Source organism: Kazachstania africana, chromosome 3 (assembly GCF_000304475.1).
Source record: "Kazachstania africana CBS 2517 chromosome 3, complete genome".
NCBI classification, from domain to species: domain Eukaryota; kingdom Fungi; phylum Ascomycota; class Saccharomycetes; order Saccharomycetales; family Saccharomycetaceae; genus Kazachstania; species Kazachstania africana.
The window spans coordinates 1,157,190-1,173,705 of record NC_018942.1 but is presented as its reverse complement, the minus strand read 5'-3'; the positions used below and the strand labels follow the sequence as shown (position 1 = coordinate 1,173,705).

Below are 16,516 nucleotides of genomic sequence, written 5' to 3'. Positions count from 1 at the left end.
GAATTTAATGAGAAATAAAAACCTCGAAGGAAAAAACGCTGATCGGTGAAGAATTTTGTCTTTACAAGGGATGTTACAAGTTACGGTTTTCCTGGTTAGAAGCAAATCTTTTCTGTAGGGGAAACGTGACAGTATAATGGATTCTCAGGTCCAGAGGCAGCACATCTTGCGGTGTTTTTAATAATTGCGATGAAACGAGGAAAGTTTTTTTTTCCTGCCATGTTTCCTCGTAGGTGAGGGAAAGCTTTTGAAATGGATCTAAAAATAGCGGAAGAAGACTGAGATCAATTTTCATGTTGGTTGCATTCAATTGTTCCAAGGTTATGGTAAATAAAGAATTATAGTCAAGTAGTATACACTAAGTGCTAATAACCCAGTATTAGAATTAACGGCTATAGCTCAAAAATGTTGGTCAATCTTGCCTTCATATTGACAAGCTCAGTTTGCACGCTTGCATTATCTGTAAACTCAGGCCTGACCAATGGCCAATTGAAAAGTTTACAGAAAAAGTTTGCATCTTACTATAACACATCCTCGAACAGCAGTCATATATCTGTCCGAGGCATCACTATCGGTGGGTGGTTGGTTACAGAACCGTACATTACACCTACCCTTTTCAAGAATGCCACTTCTATGGCAACCTATATGAATAGTAGTTTCCTCTCGAGCAATAATACTATAATCGACGAATATACATTGTGCGAGGCCTTGGGTTACAATACTTCAAAAGAATTATTATCTAACCATTATGCAACATGGATAACAGAAGATGATTTCAAGCAAATAAGTGAAGATGGATTCAATTTGGTAAGGATTCCAATCGGTTATTGGGCATACAAAGTAGATCACAAGGAGAACAAATACATAAATAATATTACATTTATTGACCCATACGTTGGCGAAGGGATTCAACTCAAATATTTGGATAAAGCACTGGAATGGGCTCAAAAGTATGGTCTCAACGTATGGCTAGATTTGCATGGTGCACCAGGCTCACAGAACGGGTTTGATAACTCTGGACAACGAATCTTTTATTCGAATCTTGGTTGGTTATCTAAGAATGGTACGAGAGAATTAACATACACGGTATGGGATAAGATGTTTAATGATTATTTAGCTAGTAATAATAGTATTGTTGGAGTAGAAATTGTTAATGAACCGCTCAACTCAAAAATTGGTATAGATAATATTACACAAGCTTATTATGATGCCTTTGTATCGTTCAAGGAAACGATGCCAGAAAATGACAACAGCACATTTATCATTCATGATGCATTTGAAGGTGTTGATTATTTCAACTTGGATTTCAATCCACAATACAGAAATGTTTCTGACCAATATGCTAACCTGACCGAATTCAATTATGATGCGCAGAATATCTTAGTAGATCATCATCATTACGAGGTCTTCACCGATTATCAATTGGCTGAAACGCAATACGCACGTATTATGAATATTATCAACTATGGTGAATCTATCAACGAGCAATTAGGATACCATCCGGCCGTTGTCGGCGAATGGTCGGGAGCTCTTACTGACTGTGCCACCTGGTTGAATGGTGTTGGTGTTGGGGCCAGATACGATGGTTCTTATTACAACACTACACTGTATACTACGAACGATTCACCAGTTGGAAATTGCACCTCACAAATGCCCATTGAAGAATGGACTTCAGAGTACCGTGAACAAGTTAGGCAATTCGTAGAAGCACAGTTAGCTACATACGGTGCTAAGACCACTGGCTGGATTTTCTGGAATTGGAAGACTGAAAATGCCACGGAATGGGACTATCTAAAATTGAAGGCTGCCGACTTATTTCCAGTTCCCTTTGATAATTATACATACTTTAATACAAATGGTAACATAATATCCGCGGTTTCTGCATCGTTATCGAGGGAGGCATTTCCTTCTTCGACGTCTGATGTTGTTACAAGTACTTCTACAAAGAGTAAAAACATGGCAAACAGAGCATTTCATAAGCCAACTTTAATAATAGGTACTCTGAGCCAGGGCAATACATGGAAGGGCATCTTGACAGGCACTGTTGGTATAATTGCCGTCATCTGTATAGCGCTGTAAAAAGTTTAATTCCATTTTGGAGCATTTGCAGAGGGAAATGTGATAAGTTGGGTCCTCTTTTTTTTTCCTTTTCTATGTAAGTTTTGTGTGCAAACGAAGCATTCGTATACAATATAGACTCATTAAGTAATTAATGTAACTTATGTGCATTTTTAACCTTTTTGAAGATTAATTAAAGACTGAATCGACTGAGAACGCCTCGTAGAAAGAAGTTGAATGGCCCTTGACGCATTTTGTAATAAGGAATTCTATTGATGTCTAAAAATAATAACAAACGCAATAATCCGTAAATCGAGGATCGATTAATTAGGCAAGCGTTGCCAATGTATTCTCCTAGGCTAAATAGTGCATAGCGCGCATTACGCTAAACAATCAGTTGACACATTTGAGACAGTGAAAATTCCGAGCCAGCATTTTTCGTTCGCTCTTCCTTTTTTCTCTGTTTTTGACTAAGGGGAAGCGGACATACACAAATTAATCCGAACGGACAATAGAAAAAGATGAGAGTGTACAGCAGTCTTTGATAGAAAGCTGGTCAAATTGTCATTGCAACATGGCTGCAGAGATAGTTAGCCATTACACGTGAACTGTGAGTATAGAAATACCGGGTTAAGTAGAAGCTACTGCTGGACGAAAACTTTCGAATAATTCATAGTGGACTGGAAACTATTATTAGGGTCAAATTATTCGTTTGACAGATTGCGACAAAACACATGATGATAATAATCCAACAAAAGTTAAATATAATGGCTTTTCTAGTAAGTCAATATATCTGGTGGTACGTAGTAAATAGTAGTCCGATTAATAGAACTGATACTATGATTACTTTCCAATGACATTATTAGCTTTTACGCGTTGAAAATTGAGAAGGCGCCGGAGCTGCGAGTTTTTCTTCGCGACAGGCCGATTAGCGGGGGAGAGGCTGACCGAGTCGTAAGAGCTGAGTGGTACCCTCAATGAGGAATAGGTGAGGGTGAGGAAATATAAGTGAACTCGTGTACTTTGAGAGACAAAGATGCAAAACAAAGGATGTAATTCCATGTTGGGGATGAGCTGTAGGAACCAAATGTAAGAAAAATCGGTATTTCTCGATTTTTTTTGTTTCTTTCGTATTGGTAGCAATACTATAGGGAGACAATTTAGGTCGCAGTAAACCTATTGGTTGCAAACTGAGAGGGTATTGCTGACACTGTCTTATGCTTGTTGTTTTACCCATCGATAACCATAGACTGGAAGAGCCCCATGAGGAAATCATGCGTTGCACATGGCCTATTGTAACTGAGATCTTTTTCACTTTACTGTTAGGTTTACGTTAGCAAAATATGTTCGGATGTACTTTCTTGAGCACATAGATAGACCATAAGAGGATAGAAAGAATGGCACTCTTCCAACTTAGGAAATTTGGTGTCCTTCAAGAATAGCTAATAATAGATCAAGTACTTTAACATTACCTTTTTTATTAGGCCGATTTTTCTTCACTTTCCATTAACACCTCTCTCTATGCGAGTTTAATGGCTCACGTTTTGCGCACACAATATGCTTAGTTATGTAACCAGACGTTCCGTTTAATGTACATGCGTAGACAAAGCAAATCAGCCTAACTTCTTGACAATTTCTGCATTGCGTTGTCGTCGTAGTTGCGTTTCATTTGACATAAAGATAAAAGACCCATCTGCGGAGTTTCTGACTACGATGGGGTACAGGCTTCGCCAACAACACAGAACCATATGTACATTTAGATCAGACGTCATCGACGTTATTTCTTTTTGGCCTGTTTTTGTTTCTTTGGATTGTTTCTTTTTTGCTGCTTGCCGGATTGCTCCCTCCTCTCGAGACCCGTGCGGTCTTTTTCTCCACACATGATTCATTTCACCCGCTGCCGTCACCGCTGATAAATTTGGAGATTGAAGAGCCTCTTTTGACGACCGTAGCAAAGATAAATGAGGAAAAACAATACAGAAAATTACGGAATTGATGTCGCCAATCGGTGAGTCCCCTAAGAATTCTTGCACAAGAAAGCATACATTTAAGAAATCCCGGTTCCTTCAACCTCACATTGCCTTCAACAATTCCCATTTAATCTTTTTTTCCAGTAACCGGATTACTCCTCGGTACAATTTCCCTCTTAGTACTGAAAAGATGCACGTCGTCGAGGGTAAAAAGGCGTACCAAAACTTACCTGCCCAAATTAATCACAACAATAATAGTTACAATAATACCAATAATGGCACTGGAAAAAGAGTGGTGATGATGATAATGATGATGATGATACCCATCCGAGAATACTTATCTCCTCTTTTAAGTAAACATGTCTATGGACGCTTCTGTAACAATATTCCCTGGCATCATCTCCCACTTTAGTTAATAGCATACGAGAGATCTTATCCCATCGAGAGACAGTGACCCATATACATTGCTTTTCCTTCATTGTCTTTGTCTCTATCATTGTATTCTAATCTTATCACTGATTAAACTGCCAGAAAAATTATATATAAACCTTTCGAATTTCTTTTAACCTTACATGGGCTTTCCTTTCTTACATTGTAACTTATTCTTTACCCTTACAGATCATCAAAGATTTATTTACAATAATTAGCATGCTATCTAGATTTAATACCCAACAAACTGTCCCTCCTTCCAACAGTCTACCTTCGTACCACACTATGAATTCCACAAATATTTCATCTATAGTAAACCACCAAGACATTCCTTCGATACCTTCAAGATCAAGTTATACATACTCCATAGCTTCCACTGCTCCGGTCATAACTCCAACTTCTTCCCAAAAATCTGAGTCAAGTCCTTCTTGTTCCCATAATACAAGTTTCAGCAGACTTCCAAGAGTTTTACCTCCTCCCGTCTACACTGTCCCCCAGATTCAGCCAAAGAGAGAAAGTATCTACACATTGAACTCTGTCATCATTACCAACAACAATAATAATAACAGTCATACTGCTACTAGCACGAGTCCAATTTCAACCTTTCCTCCAACTCTAACTGCTTTGCACGACAGTAGAAGACATTCATTCAGCACTTCAGCTGGAGGTTCCTACATTTCTAAAGAACAGGATAATTTCACTAGTCTTCAAATGGTAAGAGGTGTGCACAATAGTAATCCAACAACACCTTCCTTAATAGTGAAGACTGAACCTGTTGTTTCCGAGAAAGCACACTTAGCTCATAATTCTGGCGAAAAATATAATGACTACGGTCAACTCATTGGTAAATCAGGCAAAGTATTGAGAGATACAAAGAGAGCTGCACAAAATCGTTATGCTCAAAAGGCATTCAGATTGAGACGTGAAAAGTATATCAAAGGATTGGAGAAGAAGGCTGAAGAATTCGATGCCCTACTTACTGAAAATTCAAAATTGAAGGAGCTTGTTGAAGAGCTAAGAAAGGAAAAAGAGTTACGTAACAGATGAAATACGAAGACAGGCTTCTTTTCATCACATTCCGTAATACTTATTCCTAAAACAACTTTACTATTATTCTTATCTCGTACTGTATAAATTTGTCTCTTCATATTTTTTTATCCTATTTACTAATTTATTTATCCATTGTATTTTAACTAATATTATTATCTTACACAATCAAATCAAGTCTTCTATTGTGACCTAACACATGCCTATCTGTGTTACTCCTATTCAGGTTTCAAGCCCCAGCCTCTCCCGTAGCACCGAATTTCTGTCATCAGTACAGTGAACTGCCAAGTGCTTTTTTTTGTCGCAAGCACATTCTTCCGGCGCTTTTTCGTCAAATTGACGTACCGTGAGAAAATGAGTTTTTCAGTAACAAAATCTTCGTCGATTATCAAACATTCTTCACATCACGTAATGATGATGATGATAACCGATTCATATCATTATCTGACGTTTTATTATGTTATTTTGATCTCTAATTATTTATTTGTTTTTAAATTACACATATTTGTTTTTAAATTACACATATTTATTTTTCACTTGATTTATCTAGTTCCTGTACGGATAATACCGGCAGCAATTAAAGTTTGGATCTTTCTGAAAACTTCTGGGTTCTTCATATGTTCTTGTAAAGCAGCTGGATCGTTCTGAGCCTGTTGTAAAATACTGACCATAACAGGATCTTGCATTATCTTAGCAACTTCTGGGTCTTTCATTGCCCTGGCATAGGTTTCTTCCGGAGTTTCGTTCCCTTCGGCTGGCTGGAATCTTTGGGCACTGGCTTTAGCATATAGTTGATTGATTTCATTACCATTCTTACCGTCATCACGTTCTCTTGCCAAATCTAAAGTTTCAATGGCACCAGCAAACTCTTTAACAGCAATTTGACAGGTAGCCTTTCTTAAATATGCTCTGATGAAGCTTGGATCCTTTTCGATAGCTTTATTACAATCAGAAATTGCATCTGGGAAGGACATCAATTTTGCTAATGCAGCTGCTCTGTTAGAATAACCTCTTGCATCATCTGGTGCCCTCTTGATCATTTCAGTGTATGATTTAACAGCATTTGGCCAATCAGCCTTTGTAAAATATTCTTTACCTTCTAGACGTGCTTCTTCAGCCTTTTCTGGACTTAAGTATGCTTCGGCTTCTTGTTGCTTCAAATCTTTTTCAGCTTTTCTTAATTTAGATAAGATATCGGGTGTTCTATGCTCAGTTAAAGATTTTTGATAATATTCGATAGCTTTTTTTAAGTCATCAAGTTTAGCATAAGCATTACCCATACGTGCAAACGACTTGGCAACAATTTTATAATCAGTTCTTAGTTCTCTGGCATTCTCAACAGCTTCAGTCAGAGTCTTGATACAAGTTTCATAATCACCCTTTTCATATTCTGCAGCAGAACGATTATTCAGATAAGTAATGTCTTTGAAAGTTTCCCATGCTTGATTGTAATGTGAGATGGCTTCGTCAAACTGACGAGCTTTGTAAGCCTTGTTACCTTCTGCCTTAGCCTTGTCAGCTTCTATTCTTGCAGTGTCTTGTTCTTGTTCTTCTTCATCGACTTCCATGGCTTCCGGTTCAGCTTCCTTTTTAGGTTCTTCCCTCTTAGGTTCTTCTTCATTCTTGGAGTCTGGTTGTGAAGAAGCAGATGCAGCTTCTTCGGGTTGATTCAAGCCAAGTAGTGCACCAAAAAGCTGCATAATTCTTGGATCAGTCATCATGTCATTTGTTAAAGCTTGTGGGTTGTTACCGTAAGAATTTATCTTGGCAACAAAGTCTTGGTCATTCATCAACTCAGCAACTTTTGGGTCACGTCTTAATTTTTCCATTAAATTAGGATCCTTGAATAATTCACCAAGTCCCATATCACCCGGGAATCCACCTGGGAATCCACGAGATGCCGATTGTTGTGCACTGACAATTTGTGCCAGACTGTCCTTAGCAATTGCATTGTTTGGATCTATCTTCAAAGTTTCATTGTAACATTGTTCAGCTTCCTCATATTTATGTAAACCTTGTAAAGCGGCACCTTTTCTGGTATACCCTTTAGCCCAACTTGGATTGATCTTAATACACTCATCAGCATCGCTTAAAGCTTGTTCGTATTGTTTTGAAGAGGTATAAGCGGCAGATCTGTTTGAATAAAGAACATGGTTTGGTGTTTCGGAAACTTCAATGGCTTTAGTGAAGGCGTCAATGGCTTTTTGATAATCTTTGGCAACAAAAGCAGTGTTACCCTCTTGCTTGTATTCGTCGGCAGTCTTAGACATCGTATATATATGGATTAATTAGATTGATTAATTTCCAACGGAATATTCAAGATCTTAATGGGTTACAACTTCAAAATTGAAAAGTATGTGTCTGGAGAACTTTATATATTTTTCAATGATTTGGGCAGCGGGTCCTGTTTCCCTTTGGTAAGTTTTTTTTTTCCTTCTAGAAACTTCGGTGCGTCGTTCAATACGAGGTCGCAACTGCTTAGGCTTCACCTATTATTGTAAGCTAACTATTTCGACTATCACACGCCATGACTGACTAGTATGTCTATTTGATGCGCCATCCATGCCATTCAGAATTAAAAGAAGTCTATGTATATATTACTTGATTGTAATTCTATGTCACTCGTGACAGTAGCATTTGTCTTGAATGAATCATCCGACGTAGCAATCACTAGAGCCTTTTCGCTACAACATAATTTGACTACACTGTTGGAGTCAAATCTTGCATATTGTCTAATCTTTCTCTTTGTATCCAGACTCCAACAGGAAACACAGCCGTCGGAGCCACCTGTGTACAGAGTATTCGATTTTGGCAGGAATGCTAGTGTGTTCACTGGGAACACAAATTGGGTATCTGTCAAATTCATTCTGTGACAACGGAATGCAAATTGTTTCGATTGGTCTTCGAAATATTCCACTGCAACACGTCCATCAATACTACTCACGACATAGCCGGTACCATTTGTCGTCAATTTTATATCTCTAATTTGAAATTTCAATGGAGACTGGATTTCGACATCTTGGCTAGATTCATCGAATAAATTCTTCAACCATCTAATTTTATTACCCGTAGTGACAATTACTATTTGTTCACCGTCACAATCCATTGTCAGAACTTTTACATTTACTGCCAACCGTATCACTTTTATCAGTTGATATGTCTCGGTATTTATAAACTGCAGTATACCGTCCCATGATGCAGCTAGTAGACATCTGTCCTTGCACTGGAACATTTTACAGATGCCTAACTGTGCTATTTGATTGTCGTCATCATTGTTAAACAATTGGTTAAGTGCACCTTTCTCGAGATCGTACTTCAACAGTTCACCTTGGACGCTACCAACGTAAATCATCGAATCGATCATACAGGATGTTAACAGAGGAAAATTATGTGTCACTCTGCTTGAAAGAGTCACTTCTGTACTCTCGTTATTGACTTCATAGACTGACAACGTACCATCCCAGGCAGTGACTAATATTTTATTTTCAAAGATTTTAATGTCACTTATGTAGTCATCAGGAACATCGGGAAGTAGCTTATGCGTTGAATTGTTCATAATATAAACTTTCTGCCTGTTAGATGCACGGAGATGTTGCTGTAGGATGGATCGATGGATTGTTTGTATAATTGATTAACGCGTAATGGGGCGAGAAAATATCAATATAAGAATAAATTTTTATTAAAATGCTATGATGTCTCTACCTTATACGTAGAAAAATCTTGAATTTTTGTCTAAAACTATGATTGCTAGTTTAGAAATGCGTGGGATACTCTAACTAATGTGTATAAAAGAAGAATGAGTATATAATTCAATCGATCAATCGATCTTTACCAAAATATGTTCTGTTAATGCAAGATTCTTCTCATCTTTTGAGCAAAATTCTTCAATCTTGGGAGGACATCTTGCATCTTTTGTCTGTTTCTTTTGCTTCTGAATTTTATTCTGTTTTGGTGGTATTAATTTTCTTTTTACTTTATTCAATGAGGTCACATCACTAGAACTATCATTTGCTATCTTTTCGTCATTTTTCCCACTACCTATAGGCGTAGTTGGTGGAGTTGTCAAACTAGATACTTCTTTGTTCCTTTTTTCCTCGAGCTTTTTCTTCTTTAGGTCACTTGCTTCTCGTTTCAGCTTTTTCATCTTCTCAATCTCTTTCTGAGACTTGAAAAAATCGGGAAGCTCACCTTGTAAGTAAGTTACCCAATCATCACAATCTTGCCATATTTGATAATCAATGATTCCATGCCACATTGAATCCCCTACGCTAGTTTTATTTATTAAAATGACTATACCGCCTCGTTCATGGACTTCTTTACTTATTTGTTTGACAACATTTTTAACACCGTCAACTTTGAGACTTGTTCCCATAATAATAAAAAAATCAGGCTTCCCTCTCATAATATCAGAATTTAGGCCATGACTTATTAATTCCCCGGAAGGATGGTTTTCACCATAAAGAACAATATTTGGCCTTAATATCCCGCAGTTATTGATTAATCTTTTCCCTTCCTGTGATCTCTTGAAAATTTTTTCTTCACATCTGGGACAGTTGGGAAGTTCACCTCTTCTAAATGATCTTGACCGGTATCTACTCCAAGGGAATGTCTGGAAGCACTGTGTGCATGCGAGTGAATTCAAATCACCGTGTAGTTGTACGACGTCAAAACTCCTCCATCTACTTAACGTAAAGTTTTCCTTTTCATTTTCTTCAAATGATGAAGACATCTCTAAACCAAGGGATTCTTCTAATCCGTCAATATTCTGGGTATAACATCTCAAAAGCCTGTTTCTTTCCTTTAAATGTGCAATAAATTTATGTGTTACAGTGGGTTTTGCCAACCTACAACTTGAGTATAATTTTTCCATGAAGGTTGCCCAGACAGATATCTTTATTTCATCTCTAAATAAAGAGATATCAAACATCTCTTTTCCCGACCCTATTGAAACGTTTGGATGTTCTGCTTTCACTAGATTATAGAGACCATTGGACGATCTAAAATCAGGAATACCCGCATTACATGAGATCCCTGCACCAGTCAATACTACCACTTTTTTGGATTTATTGATTTGTCTATTAATACTTTGTAAATTTTCGTCACAGGCATTCAATTGAAATATATGTTCCAATTTTGTAGTTTGAAGATCAGGGATCTGTGATTTTGAACGTGATAACTTTGTGGGAGATAAAGGGCTCTTAGTTGTTCTCCTCTTGTTTATTGACAAATTCTCTTCGTCAAACGACATAGATCTTTGATCTTTCGTCAGAAGTAAAGGTGGCATCATATAAATATGTCTTGATTCGATGGTATGCACGTTAACGACTTGCTTTCCCAGCTTGCCACACTTGTTTATCAAGTAAATGAAGTATCTATCTTTTTACTAACCTGGCAAGCAAAGGAAGGACTATAACTGTACGCTTATTGATATTTTTCCGTTTTGGGGAAAAAAAATCAGAGGGACCGGGTAAACACTGGTGGAATAGCCTCGCTAACTGGATAATCCAAGTAGTGGGTTCAACTTTCCTGATCACATGAACGTGGGGTGCTCAATATTCAGACGTCTTGCTTCATCTCTTAATATGGTGTAATATTTAGTACTTGATATATAAAAGTTACAGAGGAAGGAGCCCTCCTACATGGAATATTTAGGTACAAGAAAAAAATAATATGAAAGTTCACTAAGCATTTTGACTGTTGACTGCGAGTTCCATGATCAACTTAGCTGTTAAATGTAGAAATGGGTAAGCAGAAAACGTGCTCATTTCATCTTCTGAAATGTTTGATCTCTTGGTCATATCGCCATAATTACTTTCCCAACCATCAAACTTGAAATCAACGAGATAATTATTTGTTTCGATTTGAAATAATTGAATAACCATTTTCATTAGGTCTGGAATCTTTTTGCCGTCTTCGCTATTAAACGCATTTGAATTTTCTAACACATCATATCTCCATCTAACTCTGATGGTCCATAAGTCTTCTTCCGATGGTTTTGCCCATTCTGCTCCTAAATTCTTTAAAGCGATATATATTTCACCCATAACGTCTAAAGGATACGAGTGAGATCGTATACCAAAATGCCATCTTGTCTTTGACTTTTTATTTACCAAAGGAGATATTTTAGATGCCGCTGGGAACCCCTGGGCTAACATGTTAGCTCTGTGGATTTGTGGTAAAGAAGTTGGCAGAATGGAAAGAGTAGAATCCTCTTCGTTAGATTGATCCATGAAAGGAGGCTTATGATACGTTCTTTGTCTTGTCGTTGAGCTTTCGATACGTCTACCTGTGTGGATATTTTGCTGTTGCTGTTGCTGCAAAGATTGTTCCGTTAAAACACTACTAGCATGTTGTTCTTCTTCTTCCTGCTGCTTTTTCTGATAAGAAGGTGGCGCCTGTGCCAAAAAAGTGTCTAGCTCATCGGCTGTACTATTAACGTCATTTGGATCCAAATCCTTTAATAGTGTCTTGTTTTCTTTCATGAGCATGTATGCGTCTCTAATTTCGTTTAAATTTGAGTTATCTTCATTAGACTCCAACGATTCATAGATTTCCTCCTTTTCATAACCCATTGTTCTCGATAATGCATCCACCAAATCATTGTCGATTTCTTCTGGTTGTTTAGCCTTTCGTTCTTCTCCATTACGTGATTCTTCACTTTTATTGTCGTTTTTTTTCAATTCGGCAGGAATCAAATATTCAGGTAAATCTACTCTAAACCATTCGTCTTGCATAATTTCATGAATACTGATTCTATTCAATGGGTTAACAATTAACATTCTCTTAATGAGACTTGAAGCACCTGGTGATAGAAATTTAGGTAAGATGTAAACACCATTGCTAATATTCTTGAATAAAACTGGAATACTCTCATCATCGAATGGTAAACGACGACAAAGCATGACGTATAATATAACACCACATGACCAGACATCGACTTCAGGCCCAGCATACAATTTCCCACTGATAACTTCAGGGGCAGCATAGTTTGGTGACCCACATGAGGTTTTCAAAAAATTACCGTCAGTCATTATATTTGAAAGACCAAAATCGGCAATTTTGACGTTAAGATCTTCATCCAGTAACAAATTTTCCGGTTTCAAATCTCTGTGGACAATCTTATGTCGATGACAATATTCTACAGCTGAAATAATTTGCTGAAAGAACCTTCTAGCTTCATTTTCACTCATTTTGTCTCTTTGGATGATATAATCGAACAATTCATTACTTGCAAATTCAATGACTATGATAATTTCATCCTTTGATTTAATGACATCGTACAATTTAATAATATGTGGATGTCTCAATAATCTCAAGTAAGAAATTTCTCTTTCTATTCTTCCTTGCATATCAGATTTTGCCAAAATTTTCTTATTGATGATCTTGAGAGCAACTTTTTGTCCAGTGGTAATATGATAAGCTAACTTAACTTTACCAAAAGACCCTTCACCTAAAGTTTTCACTATTTGATAATTCCCAATTTTAGAACCATCTGAGAGCCTTTGTTTCGAAGAAGGTTGGGAAGGGACTGTAGAAGAAGTACTGCTACCATGATGATGGTGATGATGATGGTGATGGTGATGATGGTGAGATTTTGAACTATCGGGATTGTTCATGATTTTCAATGTATGACTATATTGTTATTAGTTTTCTGAGACAGTTTCTCCAATCTTTTATTATCAGTATATCACAGGATTCAGACTCTCCTGGCAGTATTTATGATACAGAATATCTAAGCTCTTTCAGAACTTGTTGCTTATTTATTTGGTTTCGAAATATTCTACGGATACGTTTACGATTGTTTCTCTTGTTTAATGAAAAGATCAACCATGCAACAAAGGGGGCCGAGGCGCGCAGTTACCCGAATATAGAAGAATTTAAGCTAAGTAAGATGACGATTTCTTCATATATGATTGTATACTATGGATAGTTGATTGTGTCATCGTACAGATGTAAGTTGAAGTGGTCTAACCATCTTACTATAGCTATTGTAGAAGCCACTGCGGATAACACGCAGAAGAAAGCAGGGGCCAAAGCGCAAAGGTCTGCAACGCCCGCCAGAAGTATCATTGAAGTAGCACCACCTTTAGCAAATCTCAGGATTTCTGGGCCAATTATGCCCTTATTATTTTGAATGGCATTGACGGAGTCATTTTGTTGTTTAGAGCCATTGTTAAATATTTTATCGTACATTTTTTTCACTTTACTCTTTTCCATACGTTCCAAATGTTGTACAGTTACTTTGACATTATCATTAGGATGATGGTTTAATGCAAATTGTAGTGCCCTATGCAAACTTTCAATTTGATGATGGATAGAAACATTCTTTTCGTTCTTCATAAATTCGATTTTTTGTTTTAGTAACCTGCTTATTCCATAGAGAAGCACCGGACTGGTATTATATTTTCTATATACTTTCTTAAAACCTACAGAGAGTAATTGTACTCTTTCTTGGTCCTTTTCAGTTAGAGTCCGGTTTAAAAGACTATCTTCTATTTGTTTCACTGTTTGGTCAAAATTTGCTACGGGGAGGGGCGAATCGTATTCCACAGCTATACTAGTAGCATTAAGACATAAAAGGAAGGCCAATATGATAATAACGGGGATGGTACGAATTTTGTACATTGAACAGACGATCCTAGCTTTTTCGAACACCCAGGAATTGCAGACTATATAAATATCACAAATCATGAAATGATCCTATATACTACAACGTCAAAGAACGAGAAAAAAAGATGAAAAATGTACCTATTTGATTTCAGAGATGAGACACACGTCCCAAGAGGCCAGAGAGTGATTTCGGCACAACTTCATGCATTCTAAAACTGATTTACTGCAAGTGTCCAGCCAATTCGCAGCCAATTGAATGGTGAAGCCAGATGAAATAAAAGCTAGAATCGACCATTTTGGGGCTGTTCAGGTCTGTTATATTTTGTGTCACTTACTTGATTAGGTAATACACGTTACTCAAAATAGAAAACAGTTGCCGAATATGGAATTTCTCGTTTCCCTTAATGACGTTTCAATAAGGCGCATCGAGGAAAATAGTAGTAACCTTTTATTAGCAGTTGTGGAGCAATGTAATGGGAGTGTTTAATACTATAGTATCTTTTCGAGAATTGGTGAGGTTAGAATGGATGACTCGTGGGGAGATTTGAGGAACACTTACAGAAGGGTAAGATTACGTGCAAGCGTTCAGAAATCTTACGACTATTTTATAAATGGCGTCTCCTTCGATACGGCACCTCAGTGCATTGTGAATCCGACTTACGAAGAACCTGAATTTGAAGGTGTCAAAATCGTAAGAACTTCAAAGCTTCATGATGTTTGTATTGAGGAGTGCTCAACTCACAATTTATCACAAAGACAAAGGCAAAAAAAGATCAAGATTTATTTCACCGAAGATGGGAAGTGTGTCAGAAAGGATTATCCCAGTAGACCATGCGTGGTAAATAATGCAATTATTCGGAATAAATCACATAAATTGTGGTTAGAATTGTGGATGCTGTTTAAAGATCAAATTAACTATCGCTTAAATAATAAAGAGCGTTTCTTTAAATTTCCTAATTTTTTGTTCAGAGATGGTCTACATGATGAAATGTTACAACATATTCCTGATTCAAAAATGAGAAAGAGGAAAATTTTGAATTTGAAAACCCCAATTCAAAAGAAGCCTAGAACTATATTATGTCATATCAATGGTAGGAGACATACTTGGGTTTCACTAGACTGGATGATCAAAATTTTTGCAAAGGATGTTGATCATATTATAGTGATTACAAATATTCCAAAACTCATTTCTTCTGATAAAGAACAACAGCACGGTTATAATAAATTTTATGGCTACGATAAAGATGAAATCATGGATAAAATGGATAACATATTTCAATATATATCCACATTATTGGATTCGGTACCTAAACCAAAAATTACTAAAGTTACAATTGAGACAATGGTGGGGAAAACCAAGAAAATACTAATTGATGCAATAAACAATTATCATCCAGATTTACTCGTATTCAGCACGTTAAAGTGGGAAAGAAATTCTAATCTAATCACTTGGAAAAACTCGAAAACTTTGGTTAATAAAGTCACCTCAAAATTTTCTATTCCTGTATTTGTTGTGCCAACACGAAGAATGATACGATTTCATCTTGAATTACAAAAGCAATGTGTCGATAATAATCGTCATGATGATGTTTTTTCATTTGATTCATATTCTACAGATATGGCCAGCTCATTGGAAAAATGGCAACTTTTTAAGAAAAATGCAAATGATGACAGCAGCTCTGATGGTCCTGAAAGCATAGTTTCTTCTTCACCTCCACGTTCTTCATCGTTGACTTTTTCATCTGGGATTTGTCGTGTAGAAGCCTCACAAACCACAAGGAAAAGAATGGCAATGAAACAGGCATTACGAGAGGTTGAAAGCGTTACTGGTAAATCACTAAATGACATCACCTTAGACAAAGTAGACGTAATCCTCAGGTTTACAACAAAGCTATATAGTGTTCCAATGGTGGAGGCTGAACCCCCCATTAACGGTAAATTACTTCACAGACCCAAATTGATCAACTCACAAGGTAATGTTTCTGATGACGACTCGAAAACAATCAGTGGGAACTTCTCTGAGGATTCTAGGAATTTACCTAACAAAATTACATTTGATACCCATGTACAGCAAGAGAATGGCCTATTGAGATACAAAAATCTGATTCCATTAAGGGAAACTAAAAGCACCAGTGGATTAACGAAAAGAAAATCCTTTGAATCCACAAGAAGTACCTTTTCTTCGAGCTCTCATAGCAAAGCATCAAATAATAAAGCCCTTGGTAGCTTTTTAACATTTTTTAAAGGCAATAATAGTCATAGAAATCGCACCAAAAACACAGATGACAGTTCAAGTCATTCCAGTCCCCAAAAAGAGAAAACGAATCAAATGGCAAAACTTTTCTTCAAAAGCTCAAAAAAATAAATAGATAATCAATTATATATGCCTTACTTAAGAGAAA

At 36.9% G+C, this 16,516-nt stretch overlaps 8 protein-coding genes across 8 annotated transcripts; 3 read left to right on the top strand and 5 right to left on the bottom strand.

The window, feature by feature from the left end:
• Nucleotides 1-405: 405 nt before the first annotated feature.
• Nucleotides 406-2,079, top strand: EXG2 (glucan exo-1,3-beta-glucosidase; the record flags this gene model as incomplete). The annotated part of the gene is made up of 1 exon (XM_003956668.1): nucleotides 406-2,079. One exon carries the CDS (start codon nucleotides 406-408, stop codon nucleotides 2,077-2,079), a length of 1,674 nt encoding a protein of 557 aa, XP_003956717.1.
• Nucleotides 2,080-4,676: 2,597 nt separating this feature from the next.
• On the top strand, nucleotides 4,677-5,504 carry CIN5 (Cin5p; the record flags this gene model as incomplete). Its single annotated transcript, XM_003956667.1, has 1 exon — nucleotides 4,677-5,504. One exon carries the CDS (start codon nucleotides 4,677-4,679, stop codon nucleotides 5,502-5,504), a length of 828 nt encoding a protein of 275 aa, XP_003956716.1.
• A 542-nt stretch (nucleotides 5,505-6,046) lies between these two features.
• STI1 (Hsp90 cochaperone STI1) lies at nucleotides 6,047-7,774 on the bottom strand (the record flags this gene model as incomplete). The annotated part of the gene is made up of 1 exon (XM_003956666.1): nucleotides 6,047-7,774. One exon carries the CDS (start codon nucleotides 7,772-7,774, stop codon nucleotides 6,047-6,049), a length of 1,728 nt encoding a protein of 575 aa, XP_003956715.1.
• A 305-nt stretch (nucleotides 7,775-8,079) lies between these two features.
• On the bottom strand, nucleotides 8,080-9,060 carry BUB3 (Bub3p; the record flags this gene model as incomplete). Its single annotated transcript, XM_003956665.1, has 1 exon — nucleotides 8,080-9,060. One exon carries the CDS (start codon nucleotides 9,058-9,060, stop codon nucleotides 8,080-8,082), a length of 981 nt encoding a protein of 326 aa, XP_003956714.1.
• Nucleotides 9,061-9,321: 261 nt separating this feature from the next.
• On the bottom strand, nucleotides 9,322-10,752 carry HST3 (NAD-dependent histone deacetylase HST3; the record flags this gene model as incomplete). The annotated part of the gene is made up of 1 exon (XM_003956664.1): nucleotides 9,322-10,752. The coding sequence occupies one exon, from the start codon at nucleotides 10,750-10,752 to the stop codon at nucleotides 9,322-9,324; it is 1,431 nt and encodes a 476-aa protein (XP_003956713.1).
• Nucleotides 10,753-11,185: 433 nt separating this feature from the next.
• On the bottom strand, nucleotides 11,186-13,120 carry SNF1 (AMP-activated serine/threonine-protein kinase catalytic subunit SNF1; the record flags this gene model as incomplete). The annotated part of the gene is made up of 1 exon (XM_003956663.1): nucleotides 11,186-13,120. The coding sequence occupies one exon, from the start codon at nucleotides 13,118-13,120 to the stop codon at nucleotides 11,186-11,188; it is 1,935 nt and encodes a 644-aa protein (XP_003956712.1).
• Nucleotides 13,121-13,424: 304 nt separating this feature from the next.
• Nucleotides 13,425-14,129, bottom strand: LOH1 (Loh1p; the record flags this gene model as incomplete). Its single annotated transcript, XM_003956662.1, has 1 exon — nucleotides 13,425-14,129. One exon carries the CDS (start codon nucleotides 14,127-14,129, stop codon nucleotides 13,425-13,427), a length of 705 nt encoding a protein of 234 aa, XP_003956711.1.
• Nucleotides 14,130-14,637: 508 nt separating this feature from the next.
• KAFR0C05840 (uncharacterized protein) lies at nucleotides 14,638-16,479 on the top strand (the record flags this gene model as incomplete). The annotated part of the gene is made up of 1 exon (XM_003956661.1): nucleotides 14,638-16,479. One exon carries the CDS (start codon nucleotides 14,638-14,640, stop codon nucleotides 16,477-16,479), a length of 1,842 nt encoding a protein of 613 aa, XP_003956710.1.
• Between the last annotated feature and the right edge of the window lie 37 nt (nucleotides 16,480-16,516).